At 62.3% G+C, this 20402-nt stretch overlaps 8 protein-coding genes across 8 annotated transcripts; 1 reads left to right on the forward strand and 7 right to left on the reverse strand.

Annotated features, from left to right (window-relative positions):
* Nucleotides 1-1636: 1636 nt before the first annotated feature.
* Nucleotides 1637-3237, forward strand: COLE_03957 (uncharacterized protein; the record flags this gene model as incomplete). The annotated part of the gene is made up of 3 exons (XM_018422899.2): nucleotides 1637-1674; nucleotides 1774-2014; nucleotides 2056-3237. The coding sequence occupies 3 exons, from the start codon at nucleotides 1637-1639 to the stop codon at nucleotides 3235-3237; spliced, it is 1461 nt and encodes a 486-aa protein (XP_018279586.1).
* Nucleotides 3238-3460: 223 nt separating this feature from the next.
* Nucleotides 3461-5007, reverse strand: COLE_03958 (uncharacterized protein; the record flags this gene model as incomplete). The annotated part of the gene is made up of 2 exons (XM_018420793.2): nucleotides 3461-4161; nucleotides 4245-5007. The coding sequence occupies 2 exons, from the start codon at nucleotides 5005-5007 to the stop codon at nucleotides 3461-3463; spliced, it is 1464 nt and encodes a 487-aa protein (XP_018279587.1).
* Nucleotides 5008-6474: 1467 nt separating this feature from the next.
* On the reverse strand, nucleotides 6475-6957 carry COLE_03959 (uncharacterized protein; the record flags this gene model as incomplete). The annotated part of the gene is made up of 1 exon (XM_018426602.2): nucleotides 6475-6957. One exon carries the CDS (start codon nucleotides 6955-6957, stop codon nucleotides 6475-6477), a length of 483 nt encoding a protein of 160 aa, XP_018279588.1.
* A 489-nt stretch (nucleotides 6958-7446) lies between these two features.
* Nucleotides 7447-7923, reverse strand: COLE_03960 (uncharacterized protein; the record flags this gene model as incomplete). The annotated part of the gene is made up of 1 exon (XM_018422900.2): nucleotides 7447-7923. One exon carries the CDS (start codon nucleotides 7921-7923, stop codon nucleotides 7447-7449), a length of 477 nt encoding a protein of 158 aa, XP_018279589.1.
* Nucleotides 7924-9086: 1163 nt separating this feature from the next.
* COLE_03961 (uncharacterized protein) lies at nucleotides 9087-10276 on the reverse strand (the record flags this gene model as incomplete). The annotated part of the gene is made up of 5 exons (XM_018422901.2): nucleotides 9087-9295; nucleotides 9328-9534; nucleotides 9657-9880; nucleotides 9931-10084; nucleotides 10210-10276. 5 exons carry the CDS (start codon nucleotides 10274-10276, stop codon nucleotides 9087-9089), a joined length of 861 nt encoding a protein of 286 aa, XP_018279590.1.
* Nucleotides 10277-10616: 340 nt separating this feature from the next.
* On the reverse strand, nucleotides 10617-12501 carry COLE_03962 (uncharacterized protein; the record flags this gene model as incomplete). Its single annotated transcript, XM_018421313.2, has 2 exons — nucleotides 10617-12018; nucleotides 12341-12501. 2 exons carry the CDS (start codon nucleotides 12499-12501, stop codon nucleotides 10617-10619), a joined length of 1563 nt encoding a protein of 520 aa, XP_018279591.1.
* A 1464-nt stretch (nucleotides 12502-13965) lies between these two features.
* On the reverse strand, nucleotides 13966-16523 carry COLE_03963 (uncharacterized protein; the record flags this gene model as incomplete). Its single annotated transcript, XM_065626315.1, has 2 exons — nucleotides 13966-14304; nucleotides 14337-16523. The coding sequence occupies 2 exons, from the start codon at nucleotides 16521-16523 to the stop codon at nucleotides 13966-13968; spliced, it is 2526 nt and encodes an 841-aa protein (XP_065482396.1).
* A 2081-nt stretch (nucleotides 16524-18604) lies between these two features.
* On the reverse strand, nucleotides 18605-19678 carry COLE_03964 (uncharacterized protein; the record flags this gene model as incomplete). The annotated part of the gene is made up of 1 exon (XM_018427335.2): nucleotides 18605-19678. The coding sequence occupies one exon, from the start codon at nucleotides 19676-19678 to the stop codon at nucleotides 18605-18607; it is 1074 nt and encodes a 357-aa protein (XP_018279593.1).
* Nucleotides 19679-20402: the final 724 nt, after the last annotated feature.

Consider the following 20402-nt stretch of genomic DNA (forward strand, 5'->3'; position numbering starts at 1 on the left):
TGCGCGTACGAAGGCCGCGCAGTCGAGCTTGGAGCCCAGGCCAGACTAGGCGCCGGGCGTCATTACGTTCGGCTTGCCCTCAGCTTGCCTTGCCACTCCTACCTCCTCACTCCCAAGCGCCATTGACAGGCCGGCGGTTACAGCTCAATGCGCAACACCTCTTCCCCACTCACCCCAACTGCGCCTCTCCTCTACTTCGCCCTTCTCAAGCTTCGCCTCTGCTCCCGCCATCTCCACACAGCCGCCCTCACCTACACTCTCTCCAGTGATAGTCATCCATCGCAATGTACAAGACCCGGGTCGGCTTACGCCTTGCCGGCGCCGGGGACGAAGCGGCCCTTGCGCTCGCGGGGCTGGTAGGCCGAAACGTTGACAACGTCGACGGGGAGCGAGTCGAGGCCAAGCGAGCGAAGGAGGTCCTTGGTCTCGCCGTCGACCTGGAGGGGCGACTCCTCCGAGACGGCGAGGGCCGAGACGTCGGGAACGTACTGGTCCTTGCGCTCACGCTCCTCCTCCTGGAGACGGAACGAGATGCCGCGCACGGGACCCTTCTGGATACGCTTCATCAGGTGGGTGGTGACTGCTGTCAGCGCGTGATTGTGAACGGGGGAAGCGAGGCGACTCACAGCCCGAGATCTTGTTGCGGAGACGCTTGGAGGGGACCTGGGCGACCTCATCGAGGAGACGCTTGTTGGTGCTGCGGGTTAGCTCATCCAAAAATTGCCAGTATGCGTGCGGAACGGTGCGCGGAAACGAGATCTGGTGCGCAGAGCCGCTGAGAAGAGGGGAGACAACTGGGCGTGGAGTAGGGTGCGGGGCAGACATCGGGGAAGGCTGCGCCAGGCCTTCAAGGTCCTACTTGGAAACCACCCTTGCCACCCGATGTCCGGCGCAGTCCCTCCTCCGCTGTTTCTCTCCGCCGAATCCCCAGCTTCTCGCGTGCGCGCGCCTCCTCATCCTTTCCGTTGCGTCCGTCCCGCCCACGCTGCCGCAGTGACACTCACTGAAAGTCGAGAGTGAGGCGGGGGTAGTACTTCTCGATGAGAACGCGAGAAGCACGCTTCACAGTCTTGGTCCTGACGCGACCCTGTTATCGAGATGCCAGCGCGCGCGCAGCAGAGAGAGAAGTTCGCGGTGGACAGACGAGACAGATTTCGGTGCGCGTTCGTTGTTCGGAGAGGATGGGTCGAACAGGGGGAAAGGGGAGAGCAGGGACGGCACAGCGCGTATCATTCGGGGTCGGCGGTCGCGGAGAGGCACACGGTCAGCATCACGCTCGTCGGTCACGCCGGCCAACGCACCATTTTGGATGATTCTTGAGGAGTTGAGGAGGAGGAGCGGGCACGCTAAGTCGACGAGCTCAACCACCAGCCTCGGGCGCAGCCAGGCAACACGGAGGTCAAACCGATGTCCGGCAGGGGCCTGTCGGAGGTAAAGACAGTAAACCCCGACCTGCCGACAGAGAGTTTCGATTTTGTGCACGCGACTTTGACTCCGTCGGCCAGCGCCGATGCCCACGCGAGATTGCGTTCCTGAGTCGTCACTCCCCGCACTCATCTCCGCGTGCTATCAGTCGACGACAGCACAAGCCCATCCTTCACAATCGATCCACAGCTCACAGCCGCATATGCCGTCCATGAAGTTCCCCGCCGCCGCCCCCCTCGACGCAGTCAAGTGAGTTACCGTATGCACGCGGTGTAGTTTGAAGGAGGCCAGGGGGAGGCGGATCAAACCTGGCTCAATACCCCATCGTATAGTCACACGCTTACCCAGGTTCTGCGAGTTCGTGACCGCGTCGCCGTCGCCCTTCCACGCGGTGGCCAACCTATCGCAGCGACTGAAGAAGGCTGGCTTTGAGCGCGTCTCGGAGCGGGAGCCCACCCAGAAGCTTTCGCCGGGTGGCAAGTACTTCTACACGCGTAACCAGAGCGCGCTCGTTGCCTTCACCCTTCCGCACGGCCCGGCCAATGCCGCGAGTCTTGTCGCGGGACACTGCGACTCCCCATGTCTCAAGGTAAGCCTATGCGACCGCAATGCAGATGTTGCTGACACCAGGTCCGCCCCGTCAGCAAGCGTCAGAAGGCTGGGTATCTCCAGGTCGGGACCGAGCTGTACGGCGGCGGCCTGTGGCACACTTGGTTCGACCGCAACCTGTCGATTGCGGGCCGCGTGATCCTCTCGACTCCGGGCGCGCGCACCGAGTTCACCAGCAAGCTGGTGAAAATCGACAGACCGATTCTACACATCCCCACCCTCGCGATTCACCTCGACCGTGGCGTCAACGAGCAGCTCAAGTTCAACAAGGAGACCGAGTTCCTCCCCGTCCTCGGCCTCGTTAATGAGCAGCTCAACAGCGGCGGGAGCGCCGTGCCAAGCCGCACTGGTACGCCTGCTCCTGGGAAGAAGGAGGACGGCAAGAGCGACGGTGCGTCGATGGAGGACAAGCACCACCCCCTGCTTCTCGCGGCGATTGCCGATGAGCTCGGCTGCGCGGTGGCCGACATCCACGACTTCGAGCTGTGTCTGTACGACACGCAGCCGTCGACCGTGGGCGGGCTGAACAACGAGTTCATCTTCTCGCCGCGCCTCGACAACCTCACGACGTCGTGGTGCGCAATCGAGGGTCTCTGCCAGGCCGTCGAGGCCGAAGCGGCGTCAGGCCAGCCGAGCAAGGAGACCAACGTGCGCTGCGCGCTCATCTACGACAACGAGGAGGTCGGCAGTGTCAGCAACCACGGCGCTGAGTCCAACATCCTCCCATCCTTCATCGAGATGCTCGCCGGCCTCCCCAACGCCGAGCGCGGATACTACCAAATCCTCGCCAACTCGTACCTCATCTCGGCGGACATGGGCCACGCCCTCCACCCCAACTACGAGGGGCGGTACGAGACGAACAACGCGCCAAAGATGAACCAGGGCATCGTGATCAAGACCAACGCCAACCAGCGGTACACGTCGAATGCGCAGACGACCTTCCTGCTCCGGCAAATCGCGAAGCGCGCCGGCGTCCCCGTGCAGGAGTTTGAAATCCGCAACGACTCGACGTGCGGCTCGACCGTGGGCCCCCACCTCTCGACGCACGTCCGCACCGTCGACATCGGCCTCGCGAGCTTGAGTATGCACTCGATCCAGGAGACGAGCGGGTCGGGCGACATCAAGTACTACACGCAGCTCTTCAAGACCTTTTACGAGGAGTACAGCAAGGTGGAGAAGGTGTTGACGGTGGACGAGGCGTGAGGAGTCTCATGCAGCGGATTCAGGGGTATGCATGGTATAAGAAGTCACAGGCAACAGGACGGGGTGGCAGCGCGCCGACACCGCTGAGGCCTTCCGCCGCCAGAATCATACAAGTACATAGCGTAGAGCTATAATCTACTGGACGAGGAGCAACACTATTCGCCGACAGCGCCGCGCCCCGCCCGCGCCACCAAGATATCACTCAGCTCACGAGCCGGATCGGCTAAGCCTTGTCCTTCTTGGCGGCCTTGCGCGCCTTGCGCGCTGCCCGCTCCTCGGCCGTCTCCTCGCGCTCGGTCCCGTCGGCGTTCTTGACCTTCTTCGACTTCTTCTTCTTGTCGTCGGCGGGCGTAGCCATCGACTCGTCGGGGTCGTCACGCTTACGCTTCTTGTCGCTGGGCGTCGCGGGCGCCTCAGCGGCGGCGGCGGCGGCGGGCGCAGCAGCAGCCTCGGAAGCCTCCGGCTGCGTGGGCAGGATCTGCCCCTCGCCCTGCTCGGCGTAGTCGATGTATCCCTTGCTCCAGTTCTGGGGGGTGACGCCGTCGATTTTCTTGCCGTACTTGTCGAGCTCGCCGGCCTTGATCATCTTCTTCTTCTCCTGGGCCTTGGGGCCCAAGCCCCAGCGGCGGGGGTAGAGGTCGCGGTTCATGATGCAGCGCTTGACCTTGGCGACGACGCCGTGGTCGCACGACGCAAGGTCGGCGGTGCTCATCTGCGCGATGCCGATGGCGATCGCCTCGCCCTTGGTCGTCATGAGCACGACCTCCTCGCCCACCTCGATGTCCTGCTCGTACCGCAGCAGACCGGGGATCATGAGCTTGGCGCCGTAGCACACGGCGTTGACGGCCGAGTCTTTGACGACGACACGCTTGAAGTTGGTCAGGAGCGACTCGAGGGGGCGGATGACGCGGCGGAGGTACGACTCTGGAGTGTTAGTTCCCGGAATAGTGAAAGGGTGGGCACGGCCGCGGTGACAATCAAATGTCGCGGCGACAACCTTGACTCACCGTCGCGTGTGTTGTCATACAACCACTGGGCGTCGAGCACGTCGTGCATGGTGACAATGTCGTCGTTCTCGCCCGTAATGCCGGAGCGGACACGGCGGAGCTCCTGCATGTGCGCGCCGACGCCGAGGAGGAGACCGAGGTGCACACACAGCGTACGCATGTACGTGCCGGCCTCGCAGGACGCCCAAAAGACAACGAGGTTGCGCTCGGGGTCGTACTCGATGAGCTTGGACTCGTAGATGGTGCGGACGCGGAGCTGGCGCTTGACGGCGGAGATGAGGGGCGGGCGCTGGAACAGGGCGCCGGTGAGCGTCTCGAGGGCGCGCTCGACGTCCTTCTGCTCGACGGTGTCGTGCAGGCGCGCGACACACACGTACTCCTTACCGGCGCCCTGCTGGCTCTTGACGAGGCGGGTCGCGCGGTCGATGCACACGATCAAGCAACCCGTGACCTTGGGGTCGAGGGTGCCGGAGTGGCCCGTCTTCTCGACGCGGAGGATGCGCTTGAGCCACGCCACGACTTCGTGCGAGGACGGGTTCGAGGGCTTGTCAAGGTTGATCACGCCCGACTGGATGTACGTCTTGAGCTCGCGCTTGAGCGGCGAGACGCCGCAGGGGATGGGCGTGAAGTGGTTCGAGCGGACGATGAGCTTGTCATAGTTCTTGAGGAGGAGGGGCCACTGCGACGTGTCGAGCTGCGGCGCGGCCGTCTCGCTCTTGATGGCAAAGTCCTGGGTCTTTTGGAGGTCGCTGACAGACGCCATCGTGTCGGATAGATGGGATGCTGGCAGACGAGGCTTGATGGATGTCGACCAAATGTTGGCTGCCTGCGATTACCACCCAGGGGACATGTGGACAACTTTTCGACAACCGTCCAAAGCGGAAGCAAACGCACGTGGCCTCCACCGACGCTGCTGTGACTGAATTGCTCCGACATGTGTGTGGCGTGCAGCTTCTGAGTGCAGACGAGGCCAGCCATCGTCCGGTGTGGATGTTGACTGACATGGTTGTACAAAAAATGTTGGCAGAAGGGGCGTGCAGTTGCGGTGTGTTAGCTGCCTATGATGGACGTGGATGGTTGAGTGAGAGGCGTAGATCTCTCCCCCGCCTGTTGCGAGGAGGACCTGGGGTATCAGGCTCGACCTATTGTCATTACAACGGAAACCCAATGTGAGAGGAGCGGATGAAGCGTGGTGTATGACATGGTGTTCTCTCTACCCCCAATGCTGTGAGCACTACAGTGATCTCAACGCTGGATGTCCGACACGCTACCATCCCCGTCTATGTACGAAAGAAAAGCGCTTGTCAGTCGCAGAGGAGACAGCAAGGACTTGCACTGAGCGTTGGTTCCCTGTCCCCAGGCATTTCATGAGCCCCGGCTAACCCGCTCCAGATGACAACGGGGTAGAGAGGGTCAAGAGTGCTGAGATCGGGCGGATGGACGGCGCGAACGGGCGAGGAGCAAGGCGCACACATGAGAGATGTCGAGCTGCGATCCTCTCGTAGAGTCACGTATTCGGGCTCAGACGCAAACACACCTCCGCGCCCATGCACGTGCTACGCCGCACGATCACGTCACCCGTGCCGTTGGAACATTGCCCAGCCGCCGGGCGAACACAACGCGGCGTACATACGAGACTGGGCCGTGCGGGCGCACGCAGTAGCTCCACTCCGCCCCCTTGTTGTGGAGGCGTCGCAAAACTCCTAGGTCCAGATCGACTCGCTACAGCGCCGCCAGAGTCCGTGGTAGCCTTGGCCATCCGCATCCTTGGTGGAATTGGTGGGCGTTGATCACGGTCTGTCCGCGCCGCCTCACTCGCACTTTCAGCTTGCTCTACGCATTCCTAACACCGCGGCCCTACCGGTCGGCCGGCAGCCAATTCCGCTTCACTCCCCTCCACACGCTCATGACTTCGTACCTGCCGGCCTGCCACCGCCTGTCACAACAAGATATGCACAAGAATCTAGAAACAAACAAGGATGCACGCCCCGGCGTTCACAGGTGGCCCGCTAGGCTCGCTGGATACCTGTGTGCGATCGGGCCGTGCGCAAGGCGGTATGCATAGGATGATGAATTGCGGGGGACGCCCTGCCCTGGGGTCCTAGATCGTATGCAATGCGTATTGAAGTGGATGAACGGATATCGAAGGAGCGAGGGAGCAAAGCAACGAGGAATTGAGCGGGTTACCGAAAGGATCAGGCGGGCATCGCTCGAGCGGAAGAACGGCGAGTTAACAAGAAATCTCGAGCTTGGCCTCCTTCGCGTTCGGGATGTGCATCGGCGTGCGCGGGGTGTGCGGCATCCGCGGGCCGTGCGGGATGTGCGGGATGTACGGGGTGCGCGGGGTGCGCCGGGCAGTCGTGAGGGGTCCACTCTTAGAGACACCTTGCGCTGGGCGCGTGATGCCCAGCGTCAGTTTGGTCTTGCTGGTGCCGCTGGGACCCGGACGCGAGCGCTTTTTGTGCTTCCAAGCACCCTTGTAGCCTTGGGACACCAAAGATGCGGCTGGAGGCGCGGGCGGGGGTGGGGGAGGGGGCGGCGGCGGCGGGGGTGGCGACGGCGGGTCCGAGGAGATGCTGATGGCGGGCTGGGAGGGCTGACCCGGGCGGGGGTCGTGCGGGGGGATGGGGATCCTGCGGGGCGTGTATTCAGTAACGGGGAAGATGATCGGCACAGGGGGGAGGATGGGGCGGTCAAGATAATCGGGAATCATCTGCTGTTGTGATTGTTGTGGATTGGTAGAGACAGATGACGAAAAAGAAAAGAAACAGATGAAGAGATGGGACAGACGACGAGGATGCAGCGACGGAAATTTGCCCTCGAGAATGTCGGTTTCCACGGTGTCGGCGCTAGACCAGTTTCGACAATCGACGAGCAGTGTGGCGAAATGGCTGGTCGAAATGACTGCGAGATCGAGTCGGCTGGACATCTCACACGTGATCTCAGAGGTTAACCCTCGTGATGCCAGGTCATTTGCAGTGGACAAAGCAAATTCGCCTTCTATAGTGTCAGAATAGGCCTGGTCTAACTCTAGGTGTACAAATTACGCTGGCGGGTTCAAACTGGTCATGCAGCGAGAGGGAGACTAGATAGACCCGCCGAAAATCACACGCGACCGGAGAGGCACGAATGGGGTTCGACAGTGATCGTCGCGCAGGGGACTCTTGTTGGGGGGCGGATTGGAAACGGGAATTTCAGGTGGCTAGATGTCGAGATCCACCGATCCGGAGCGCGATGAGATGTATGTAGAACTTGACGTCCTGGCGGAGCGCGCGGTAGGGGAGCGGGCGACGTTGGCGACAAAGTCGATTTCTAAGTCAAGCCGGGCAACCCTGTCGCCGAGGAGCCTGGCTATACCGGCAATGCTACTCTTGCCAGATCGAAGAACAATCAGAAGGATGGTGATGTCGCCGGCAATGTCCCAGACCATATCTGCGCAGGTGCATTCGAGTTCGCCCAACTCACTGGCGAGATTGTCAATAGCGTCGCATAAGGAATCGTAGGTGGGGCTGACCTCGAGATGGGGGTCTTCAAGTTCGTCGAGAAGTAAAGACCCGAGGGCGAACCAGCGCTTACGCCAGCGGATAAAGGCGCAGCGACGCGAACACCCCTGCGGATTGTTCTGGTCGGCAGCCCGGAAGTCAAGAACGGCTGCCCCGATGTCGGCGTCCAACTCCATATCGGCCTTGTCATGACTCCCAGGGTAGACGTTGCTGTCGGAGAAGGAGAGTAAGGCCTGGCTCTCCAAACTGTGGGGCAAGGCGTTGAAAGTGGAGTGGTGAGTCGCATCAGACTGGATGGTGGAGTCGACGGCAAAGGGCTGTCCCAGGTGGTGCTTGGCGTGGGCAGGCGGTTGTGCGCTATTTTGGCAGGCTGAAGAGTAGTTGTGCGTGGGGGCGCAGCGGTACTGCACGAGAGGCTCACCGAGATCGAGTAACGTTGGTTCTCGCTCTTCAAAGAACATGTCGACCGCGTTGCGTTCGGCCTTGTTGACAGGGGGCTCGGATTGCACATCCGCGAACACGGCCCGGTTGTGTGCCACACTGGCGGACGAGGACGTGTGGGGCGGCCGCCCCAGGGGCCAAAGGCCGTCCTGCGTACATAAAGTGCCGTCCGCGTTGATACTGATCGACTGCTGATATGCCACTGAAGGGGCGCAAGGCTGACTGGAAAAGGAGACTGGGGGAGGAAAGAGGGGCGCGGCGGTCAACGAACGTTCGACTGGCCGTTGGGGGTTGTGCGGGGGCCACTGATGCGGAGTGAAGAGAACGCCGGCATGCGCCTGTGTCCACGTCTTGTTTTTGTTGGGAGCAGGACAAGATGATCGAGTGTAGTGGGAATGGTGGTTATGGTCTGCGGACGGTGTGGCTTGCGGGTGGCCGCCGTCGTTGGCAATAGCCGGGGATTCCTGGGTTATTCGACTGGAGTGAGTGAAGAGTAGTTTGATGAGCTTACAGGTCGGAGAAGGAGGTGAACGTGTCGTAGTAGACTGACGGCCCGCTTGTGAACGACATGACGAGAGAGAGCTGGAGGCGACGGAGGGATAGTAGAGGGCAACGGCGCGGACGAGTGAGGAGAAGGAGGGGAGGAGTGTACAGGTGATCAGGCGATCACGCGATCAAATGATCAAGGAATCAACAACGACGGTGACAGTCGAGTTGAAAGAGGTCTAGATATCTAAAGAGGATCGAGAAGAGAAGAGATGAGAGAAGAGAAAAGAGAGGAGGAGGAGGAGATGAGTGGATTCACACGCGAGGTGAGTGTACTCCTCGGCCAGCCACGAGGCGAGGAAGGTGCTGCCAATCCAGTGATCTCTATGCATCCCGGATATCGTACACTTCCTCAAAGCCCATACACCTCCTCGGCGTTCTTCCCCATGATGGCCGTCATCGCCTCGCTCTCCTCGCCGAGCTCCGAAACACACTTGCGCAGCAGAGCATACCACGCCGCCCCGCTGACAGGGACGATGATCGCGGGGTCCGTGGGCGGAAGCGCAGGCTGCGAGCCAAACACGATGCGGTGTGTGCCGAACGCCTCGATGGCCGGCCCGACTGCTGTCAGCGCCGCGACAGCCCAGACTCACTGTACATCTTGACGACACGCTCGAGCTCGTGCGCGTCCTCCCACCACGCGGCGGGCGCGACACGCGTGTCGACGATGGGCGGGAGCGCTTTGAGCACCACGTCCGAGTGCAGCGAGAGCTGGGAGAGGTGGCCGCAGTGCATCTCGTACTCGTCCGAGTGGAGGAGGGGGGAGGAGCGCTTGGTGAGGGGCGGAGGGAGGAGGCCGGCTGTTGACGAACGGAGGAGCGTGTGGGGGTTGCAGGAGACACATTGACAGTCCGAAGGCAGAAGGCAGGGAAAGGAGGGCGTTAGCACAGACTCCCCAGCTCCGAGGCCGACAACAACTCACACACGAGAATCTTGCGCGACGGCGTGCCCTCCGCGACCTCCATTTCGACCTTTTCTCTCCCGCCATCGATCTTGTTCACGGCTTCGTCGACACGCTCCCATCCTGCCTCGGTGAGCGGCGCGATGCATGGCACCACGAGATCCATGGCCGGCGAAGTCGTCGCGTCCTGCAAGTCCGGGCCGTCGATGACACACGCCGCGACTGTGCGATGCTTGCCCGAACCACTGGAGTCAGATCGTCGGATCCCTCAAGAAGCTCCGATCCGGCCACGCACCTGCTCTCAGCGCCGACGGCGACGGCGACCGAGCCCGTTACGCGGGGCATGTTCTGCACCTCGGGAAAGTGCTCGAGCGGGACGCCGTGGGAGTGCGCGTCAGTGATGAATGCCGGGTGCACGGTCGACGGGGACGGCGGTTGCTGGAGGGCGCCTGTGGACGACGGGCGAAGTCATCAAGGACGGCGGGAGAGAAAGGAGGGCAAACAAGTAGTAGAATCGTACAAGGCAAAGGTGAGCGTGAGTGCAACTTCACCAAGCACCCGAGCTCAAACTCACTTGGCGAGAGCGGGCCGCCGCCGGTGAAGAGGCTGCGGGGAAGCGGAGGAGGTTTCTTGGGCGGCATGATGACCCGCTCTGTCGCCTTGATGGAGGAGGGATGTGGAAGAGTGTGGGAGATGAGAAAGAGAGGACAAGAAACGAGTTGATGCGGATATTTGTGGACGGCCCGAGTGGGGGGTGGGGGTGGAGGACGATCTGTGCGTCATTTTCACGTTTCACAACACATCTCCATGTCTCCCCCTCTTTCCCACCGCTTACGCTGCATGCGCTGACCACTGACCGCTCACTGACCGCTCACAGAACACTCATCATCTCGACCACTAACGTGTGCAGCTATGCGTAATGCATACCTCGTGACCACCCCGTGGCCACACTATACCAGACCACCAAGCATATGAACTATATTAGAGAATGAAGCGGAAGGCCGGGTGGCGGTCGCCGAGCTCGAGGATCTCCTCGTGCGTCATGTTCTCGAGGCCCCAGCGCTTGCGGTACGCGGGGTCGTCGATGTCGTGCTTCTCGCTCTCGTCGGGCGCCGGGCCGTACAGCTCCTCGCGCTGCTTGTTGGCGCGGCGCAGTCCCCACCAGATGATGAACGACATGATGCCGTTCATGGCTGCGAAGGCGAGTGCGGTGCCGTGGCCGGGCTGGTACGGCGGCGACTTCTTGGCGTCTTGGTTGCGGTAGACGAGCGAGGCCCAAATACCTCCCGAGTTACCCGTGGAGAAGATCATGCCGAGGGCGACGGCTTTGCGGTAGTGCGAGCCAAAGGAGCCGCCGGCCCACGAGATGGTGGTGGAGATGAGGGGCGCGATGGACATGGTGGTGAGGAAGACGGCAAAGTACTGCGCACCAATCATGTTGGTGTTCTTGGGCGTCGTGGTGAGGAGGATGATGTAGCCGATGCACGCGAGCGACGACCAGAACATGTTGAAGACACCGCGCTTCATCCACTTGTCGGAGAGGTAGGCCGTGCCCATGGTGGTGATGAAGGCGAGGACGTAGGGCGGCACGGACATGAGGAGGGACTGGGGACGGGTCCACCTGCCGAGGACGGCGACGATGGAGGGCGCAAAGAGCGACTGCGAGTAGATGCACTGCGCAGCGCCGACGTAGCAGAGCGAGAAACAGAGCGTCTTCCAGTCCTTGAGGGCCGAGGCGGCGACGCGCCACGAGAAGTTGCCCGCTGTGCCGAGGCCCGTGTCCTGACGGAGACGGAGGAGGACGAACTCGCGCTCGAGGGGGGTGAGGAAGCGGGCGCGGTCGGGCCAGTCGTGGATCATCCAGAAGGACGCAACACCGGCAATGAGGGTGAGGATGCCCTCCATGATGAAGATCCAGCACCAGCCGGCCTTGCCGCCAACACCGTCCATCTTGGCAAAGCCGTAGCCGAGGATACCGCCGAAGGCACCGGCGAGGACGGCACCGGCGAAGAAGAACGAGACACGCTTGTTGAGCTCGCCACGGCGGTACCAGCCCGTGAGGTAGAAGTTGAGGCCGGGGAAGAGACCGGCCTCGGCGAGACCGAGGCAGAAGCGGAGGGCGACGAGCTGGCCGTACGTGGTGACGAGACCCATGAAGATCTGGAAGAGGGCCCACACGACCATGGTCAGGGGGATGTAGATCGAGGGGCGGAGCTTCTTGAGCACAAGGTTGGAGGGGATTTCGAATGCGACATAGGAGACGAAGAAGACGAGCGAGGCAATGTTGTACATGTTACCGGTGAGGTTGAGGTCGGCCTCGAGGGTGTTGAGCTTGGCGGCACCAATGTTGACGCGGTCAAGGAACGAGAGGAGGTACAGGAGGCTGGGGTCAGCGGGGTTTGAAAGGGGAGGGGAGACGTGTGCCGGGGGTGCCCCGGGTGCACCAGGTAGTGCAGCGCGGAGCGAGGTTGACGGGGCTCATGTGGGGCACGACATGGTCGCCACGACGTCGTCGGTGGTGATCACGGCATGAGGCTATCCCATTACTCTGGTTCTCTGGATTGTGGCGTCGCCCGGGCCGCCACGGCCACCGGCCCGCTCGGCACGCGCGGCATGTGGCGACGAGTCCGTGCCCTCCGTTTGGCCATCACAACACCATCACCAACACCACCACGTCGCACGAAATCGGCATTCACACCACTCACGTCATCCATGGAAGCAGGCGGATGTCGATCTTGCGGAGCATGCGCTTCTCGAGCGCCGCGCGCTCGTCGGCGGGCATGCTCTCCAGCTGGAGGAGGTACTCGTTGGTCTCGCCGACATGTACCTGCTTCTCTGGCACGCCGGCCTCGAGCTTTTCGGACATGTTGTGTGATATCGACTGTCGAAGTTTTCTAAAGCCCAAAATCCTGGCAAAGGGAGAGGAGAAAGAAAAAAAAAAACAACAACAGCCCGGCGCTTAAGTACGCGATTTTTGTCGAGGTGTCGGGGTCGAGGGGGTTAGAATGGCAGAGCCCCACGGTCGCAAGGGGGCCCGGCGCGCCCAGCGCTCGGCGCAAGCGTCTTGAGCCTAGTCTGGCTTCCCGATGGAGTCAGCTGGCCATTTGGAGCAGCTGGCCAGCTGGAGCAGCTGGAGCTCGGTCGACGGCCGGACGTGCCTTCGAAACCTCGAGCCTGACACCCACCCCGCAGCCAAGCCGGCCGGCAATTATCGCCCCGCAACTGATCGCGCTTGAGGGCAGGGGCAGCAGCCCCACATGGGTCCACGCGGTGCCACCGCCGGCCTGCGCCGGCTCTGGTTGGCTGCCGCGCTCCCTGAGCGCCAGTAGATATGTGAAGGGCCGTGGATTCGCGGCGAGCTCACAAGCACGAGCAGCCGATACGGCCGAGGAGCATGCACTTGCCAAATGGCAGACGGGCAGACGGGCAGACGGGCAGACTCTCGATGTCGGCCAAAAGAGTTCTGCACAAGCAAGATGATTCAGCTCCCCGTCGCAGGCACACCGATGACAAACCCGAGCCATGGATCGACCCAAGGTTATTCGCGGCAGACGACGGCGCGCGGCGGCAAAATCACTGATCACGAGACAACGCTGCGGATGGCGGATACGCAGACGCCGAGATACGATGCCCACCCGCGCGGAACATGACTCGACAAGCCATCAAGCCGGCGAGCTGATTATCGGCATGTCAGCGACATCGATGCGCGATTTCAGAATCCGGAGGGGCCGCGGCAGTGATGGCCTGCGTTCGCCTAGCCAAGGCTGGGCACGCCAAGCGTCGGCGTGCTAGGCGCTTGTGCGTGGGTTTCAAGCTCGGATCTGAAGCTCGTGGCCTTCGCTCGTCCTTCGACCACGGCACGTCACGTCACGTCCACCATCGCCACCATCGCATGCCGTCCCCACGGCCCGGTTCCACTGACCCCACGGAGCCCACGATCTGATCAGCGGACAAATATGCATGTCGTGATCAGCGTGTCGTGCGGGGAGGATGGAGACGATGGACAAGTGTGGAGACGCGTGTGTGGAGGCAAGGTCCGGCCGGTGTCCGCCAAGCTAGGAAGTGATGTGTGATGGGAGATGGGTGATGGGCTGAGGCGGCGAGGAGCGCCTCGCTCTCGCGACCGAGCCGCGAGACTTGAATTGATGATTGAATGGGCGGCGCGCAGATTGAGCCAACAGCCGTGTCTCAGCAACGCGATCACTGGGCTGCGCGCGCCTGCGCGCGCCTGCGCCCTCTCCCTTCCTCCATAAGCCATTATACCCGTTGCATCGGTGTAGACAAGAGGAAGTAGGCATACCTGCAGACATATTATCAATCATCGTTCACCTCACACCGCCTGCGCCTGCGACGTCGGCGTCTGGCGGCCGTCCTCTGAGCGGCGGACGTACGCATCGCCCTCGAGATCGTGCGCGGCGGGCACCATGCCGACGAGGCTCGCGCCGCCGCCGCCGTTGAGCTTGCGCGGCGCCTCGCGGCGGATGCTCGGCGCCGAGCGCGCCAGCGACCGCTCGACCTTGCGCTCGCCTTGGCGCTGCACGCGCTGGTTCATCGCGTTGCGCAGCGCCTCGACGTACGTCTCGTACTTGAATATTTCGGAGTGGATGTAGCGCGACTTGGCGGTCCAGTTCTCGCGCGCGCGCATCGCGTTCTTGGACCCAGGCGTGTACTGCTGTCAGATACGAAACTTGAGCTACTCACCAGTCGGCTCATCGGCTCCTCGATCGTCTTGTGCTGGTCCAGCTCCTCCTTCAGGCTCTGCACGTATGCGCACAGCGACTCGAGTTGTGCCTCGTCGTCCAGCGTCGAAGGCATCGTCGCGTGCGGAGGCGGCTTCCAGTCGTTAATGTGGATCTTGTCCATTTGCACGCGGTCGTTGCCCGACGATGACGCGCCACGCACACGGCTGATGGCGCCGAGGCGTGCACGCGCGCCGAGACCCATGCGCTGGGGCTCGCGCTGCTCGCGGTGCGGCTCGTGGTGTTGCCCGTTGTCGTCGAGCTGGTTGAGCGCCCGCGTCCATCCGTACTCCATGTTAGAGACACCGCCGACCAGCGGCTGGCGACTTCTCCTGGCGGCCCAGTAGTTGCACGTCGCAACCCACTCGAGCACAAGCTCCTCAGTGCCGGCTTGGAACACACTTATCTCGCCACTGGGAAACGTGACGGTAAAGCAGTATGGCCGCGACGCGCTGTACCCGGGCTTCGGCAGCGCCATGGCCATGGCGTGCATCAAGCTGTACTCGCCGTGGCGGTTTGCGCTCGACATCCAATTGCCGCCGCCGACAGTGCCGCCGCCCATGCTGCTGCCGCCGCCCGAGCCGAAGACGAACATGGACAGATCGCCCTTCTGGATGACGACGAAGTACTGCTTCCAATCCTTCTTCTGCGGCTTGCGGCCGTGCGCTTCGACCTGGATCTTGCGCTGGAGCAGGCCTTCCTTGGCCCACGGCGCGCCGAGGAGAGCCAGCTCGTCGTCGTTGAGCTCCTCGACCGTCGAACCCGTTTCGCCCGAGCGTATGCTGTGGATCTCGTCCTCCTGCTCACGGATGACCGTGTGGGACAAGTTGCCCGCGAAGCCGATCGGGTTGCTCGGTGGCAGGGCGAGGTCGCCTATCGAGTTGGCGTACGACGGCGTAGGGCTGAGACTGCCATCGCCCTGCGAGTTGAACATGGCATTGTATGGGGCGTTCTTCGTGTTGGGGCGCATGAGTGCGTTGATGCCGCCGCGCGATCCGACACGCAGCCCGCCGAGGGTCGAGCTCGAGTGGTTGGGGTCACCCATGGACGCTATTGGCAGCAGGATGCGCTCGTTGCGGACGTTCGAGTAGATCTCCTTCAGCGCGGTCTCGGCCTCAGTCTCCCAAGCCTTTGTATACGTGAACGAGTTGACTGTTGTCGAGGAAGCGCCCCGCGATCTCAAGTCCTGCGTGGACGTCGAAGCGAGATCGGATGTGGGAGAGATAAGGTTGCCCGACGTGTTGCGCGGTGTGCCGGCCGCATTGCGCAGTCTGACGCTTGTCGTAGAGTGGCTCGCAGACAACGAGTCAATGTTGCGCAGGCTGCCGCTGTCGTTGACGAGGTCCGGGGTCGACTCGCGGTCAGGCATGCTCTCCTGGATGGCGCGCATCGAGTTGCGCACAAAGTCCTGGCGGGACATGTGCTTCTGGATGTCGGCGATGTGCAGATCCGTGTTGAGCATAAGCATGGCACCCGTGACCGTGTGCACGACTCCGGGGGTGCCGTACACCGTGTTGGGGTTGCAGTCGTAGAAGCGCGCCGAGAAGCCCTCGATGATGCGGTCAATCTCCTGCGACTCGGCCTTGAGATGAAGCTTGGCGCAGAGGTCACGGAACGCCTGGTCGAGCTTGAGGCCACGCATGTCAAAGTGCTGCATGTAGTGGCGGAGCGCGGCCTTGTTCACGGGACGGGGGCCGCCGAGGAACATGGCCACCTTGTCTGGTGGGACGTGGGTAGCATCGCCAGCCAAGAACTCCCTAGCAAGCTGGTGTCCCTTGTCCTCGTCCCCGACATCGGCAATGTCGTTCAGGTTGGTAGAGGACTGGCCTGCGGATGAGGTCACGTCAACGACGACAAGAGAGTCGGTATCCAGGCGAGGATTGGAGGTGCTGGCGGCATTCTGCTTCTCCCAGGTGGACTGGCGTTCTGGTCGCTTCGGAGGAACCTCGGGGACGCCGACCGATCCACGCGGAGAGGGCACACGCAGGCCGGGGGATGGGGCAGGAGCAGCGTGAACGTCTGTTTCCGAAGAGTCATCCCGCGCGGCTTCAGGCTCGATGGTGTCCGGCACAACGACCCCAGATGAGGTGGTGTGGGCACTCGACGGTGCCGAGTTCTCGATCGTTGGCACAGGCAGCGGCTCGGCCATTTGTCCATCGTTGATACCGCCTGGGGAGCGCTGGACATGTCCCAATGACGGCGATCGCTCGGCGGCGTACGCGCGATATCGCACTCCTGAGGCTGCTCCGATGCTCCCTGCGCGATCTGGGCTGACCTGGAGATGCTCGCTCGATTCCGGCTCGTGGGTCATCGCCATACCAAGTGCGGCAGCCTCCGTGTGGCCTATCCGATCCAAAAGGCCCGTAACATCGTCCGAGAATGATGAGGCGGCGCGTCCCGGCGCGCGAGGCGAGTTGCCGTCTGCCGTGACTTTGCGCGAGCTGGCGCGGCTGGGAACCGGAGCTGGTTCGTACACAGGCGTCTCCGGGGGCCGGAGGACCTGCACCTGTGCAAGAGGCTGTTCATGGACCGACGTGGTGGACGAAATTGACGCCGAGCGTGTGGGCGACGGTGCAACGAGCTCGACCTTGGTAGGCATGACCGGTGGTACCGCCGTCTCCGGCTCGCGTTGCTCGTGCACGGTAGATTGTTCCGACGGGCGGGTGACGAGGACAGGGCGGCCCGTGTCGGCTGAAGCTCGCGCAGCAAAGTTGGCAGCCTCGCTGCCATGCCCTTCGCCGTCGGACTGCACCGTCTTGGGCACTATGGGCACTGCGGGTCTCGGCGGGATAGGAGGTCGCTCCACATTCCCGTTAGACGCGGGCCGCTCAAAGTTGTACTGCGAATTTCCCGGGAATCGTGGCGAGGACGCTAGCTGAGGCGAGTTTGCGGACTGCGGGGAGGAAACGTCCACCTGAGACCGTCCGGACAAACTCAACTGCGATCCGGAAGTCAGAGGCTGGGCATAGTCAGGAAACAGGACATTGGTTGGCGACGCGGTGGCCTGTGCACGTACGCCATGATGCTCCTTGCTCGACGATGAGGATCCGAACATGCGACCGAACATCCCCTTGCCTTTGGAACGTTTGATCTGACAGTCAGAATGGGTTGGCCGCGAAGGAGGGGGGGTAGGAGGTGGGGACTCACCTTGGATGCTTCGTCGACAGACGCGTGACGACCGAGCGGCTCGACGCCGGGCTGGCCCTCCGAAATGGAGGGCATCCCACGCTCCCTGTCTCCGTAGTGGTGCGCGGTCATGCTCGAGTGTGATGAGAGACGGTCCCACTCCTGAGTGTTGCCTCGCTGCGGTTGCTGAAGCGACTGGCTGCCCGAACGGCGGCTGTTGGACTGGCCGAGGGAGCTGGTGGAGCCTGTGTGGGCCGAGTTGAGATGGGATGCGATGGCGGCTGATGAAGTTGACGCGGTGGGCGCCAGTGACTGCTTGGCCGAGGAGCCAGACATCTGCCTGGAAATATTCTGCTGCTGCTGCTGCTGCTGCTGCTGCTGCTGCTGCTTTGCCTGCGACCTCTTGCCGCGGATCAAGGTGGAGAGATCGGGAGTTGATGCCGTTCCAGTTGTACGAAAGATGGAACGGCGCTTTGGCATCGCCGCGGCCTCTTCGGCCTTGATCTCAGCTGGGGGTGTTAGCGAGGGGGCAGTGGGGCGTGGTTGGGCGGGGGGATGGGCCACGAGGGAGGGGGGTCTGGGGGAGGAGCAGAATGGAGAGTGATGGAGATAAGTGAGAGAGGACGACGAGGTGGTGACGGGGAGTACGAGGCAGCAGATGGCAAGTGCGGGGAGGAGTGACCCGGGTGGGTCAAGGCTCTGGATTGGATGGTGGGGCCGCAACGCCCCTGAATGGACGCCTTTGCTCCCTTCTCCCCACCCATCTCTTTGGATCACCGCCCATAAGGCTCACTTTGTTCTCTCAACGAGCAACAATCGAGTATGCCATGCACGCGTTCCCGTCCACATCGACGCCAGCAGTACCCATGGTCCTATGGCTCGCAAGCCATGCAAGCCATGCAAGCCATGCAAGCCACAAGGTGACTGTCCACCGCGTCAGTCTTGCAGCCATGGCCATGCAGCAATGACCGAGCCCCTCGCGTCCTCCCCGCGCGCCCTGGCTTCCGCGCTCATGAAGGCACGTCTCCGCTGCTCCTTGCCCAAGTCATGCCGACATTTTCTCCCCCCGCCATGCAGCATTGAGCATCGATGCGTTCGCAAAACTCAGCGGCGCAACATGCACCATTCGCTGCGCGCCCGACGCCGAGGTATGCACTCACCATCGAGACCAAGGCTTAGATGATGCCCCGAGTTCTTGCGGGCCGACATCCTCGCTACTCGTGCTGTCGCGCTTGCCGAGCTGCTGGCGCCAGAGCCGGTCGACGCGAGAGACTCGCGACGGGCGTATGCGGCGGGGTGTGCGGCAGACCCAGACATGCTCCTGTGCAAGCCTTTAAATACGCCTCTGTACGCGCCAGGGGGGGCCGGGTCGTTATCGAACGACCGAAGTGTCGAGGCGGAGGCGGAGGCGGAGGCGGAGGCGGCACTAACCCCGGAATCAGAGTACCTGTGGGCGTCCGAGGCCGAGTTGGAGCGGCTGAGCAGACGGGGTCTTGGCGTGGGCTCGCGCCGGTCGCCTAATACGTCGAGGTCGACTGTGAGAGCTGGTCCGACGGGCGGCGCAAGGGTCTTGGGAGAAGGGGGAGAAGCGCCGGCGGTAGTGGGCAAGTGCCTGTGCGTATGGTGCTCGTGCTCGACGGCGCCTGCTTTGGGTGGTGCGTGCGGAGCGGGATTGGCTTCGAGTGGATTGGTGGAGGCCGAGTCGAGGGGTGCGAGGGAGTGGGAGTCGTCAATCTCCTCACTTACGTCTTGGTACTCGAGCTCGTCGTCTTGGTCGTCGGCGTTGTCGTCCGCAGACTCGTCGCGCTCGCTCTCGAGAAGAAGGGAGCTGCTGCTGCTGATGTAGAGGACGTCGTCTGGGTGCAGAAGAGCCTTTTCAAAGTCGTGATGGGTTCTGCGTGCGGGCGGGTGGATGGGAGAGGTGGAGCGTGGTCTGGAGGAAGGGAGTGGTGGTGCGGGGGAGGTGACGGAGGATGAGGAGGGCCGATAGCGAGGAGAGGTGGGCGAGCGGGCAGTAGGGGGTGAGTGGGGATGAGAATAAGAGTGACGCTGAGAGGTAATGGACGGAGCAGAAGAGAGTTGTTGTTGTTGTTTAGGTGTTGGGGGAGGTGATCGAGTGGAAGGATGAGTGGATGTGGATGCCCGATCCGAAAACGGTCTGTGCTGATGATGCTCCATCCTCCACTGCCCACTGCAACCCGATCCTCTCCAGAGTATACAGTATTACTCTGTCGCGGCGCGTTCTCCGGGCAGAGTGCAGACGGGGGTGGACCGAGGGCGGCGGGTCGAAGCAGAGCGAGGGTCGGCGCCGCCTAAGTTTCTGTTGATTGTGATTCTTTCCTCGTTGGGGTCCTGGGCGCGTGGGCGCGTGGCGGGGGGCAGGGGCAGGGAAGGCTCTCGGCAATGCGAGGCGGTTCGATGTGTTCCGGGCTGTTCTCGGGACTGACCCTTCGGCGTGTAGCGGAGGACGGAGAGAGCGAGAGAGAGAGCGAGAGAGCGAGAGATTTGTTGACGGGTGGTGTGCGAGGGGCGTGAATGGTGGCGGCCGTGGCGCTGCTTAGGACAGGGTCACCCTCCAGACCTGCAAGCCCAATCAATTCTGACCCTGGAGCCTCAGTTTTACTCATTTATTGGGCAGCTCGCAGCTCGCAGCTCGCAGCGCGCACACGTCGGATTCCTGCAAACTCTGTCGTGCAGCGTGCACAGTAATGGGCCCCAAGTCGTCAAGCAAGCAAGCTGCAAGCAAGCTGCAAGCCAGCGGTCTTGCAGGCTTGCTCAATTGCTCGCAAATGCAAAGCAACAAGAACAAGGCCCAGGCCCAGGAACATCCGATACGGCACTGGGACTCGGTCCATCTGCGTCTGCGTCTGCGTCTGCGTCTGTCACCTTCCGCAATCTCTGC

The sequence above is a fragment of the Cutaneotrichosporon oleaginosum genome (genome assembly GCF_008065305.1).
Source record: "Cutaneotrichosporon oleaginosum strain ATCC 20508 chromosome Unknown ATCC20508_contig03, whole genome shotgun sequence".
NCBI lineage: Eukaryota > Fungi > Basidiomycota > Tremellomycetes > Trichosporonales > Trichosporonaceae > Cutaneotrichosporon > Cutaneotrichosporon oleaginosum.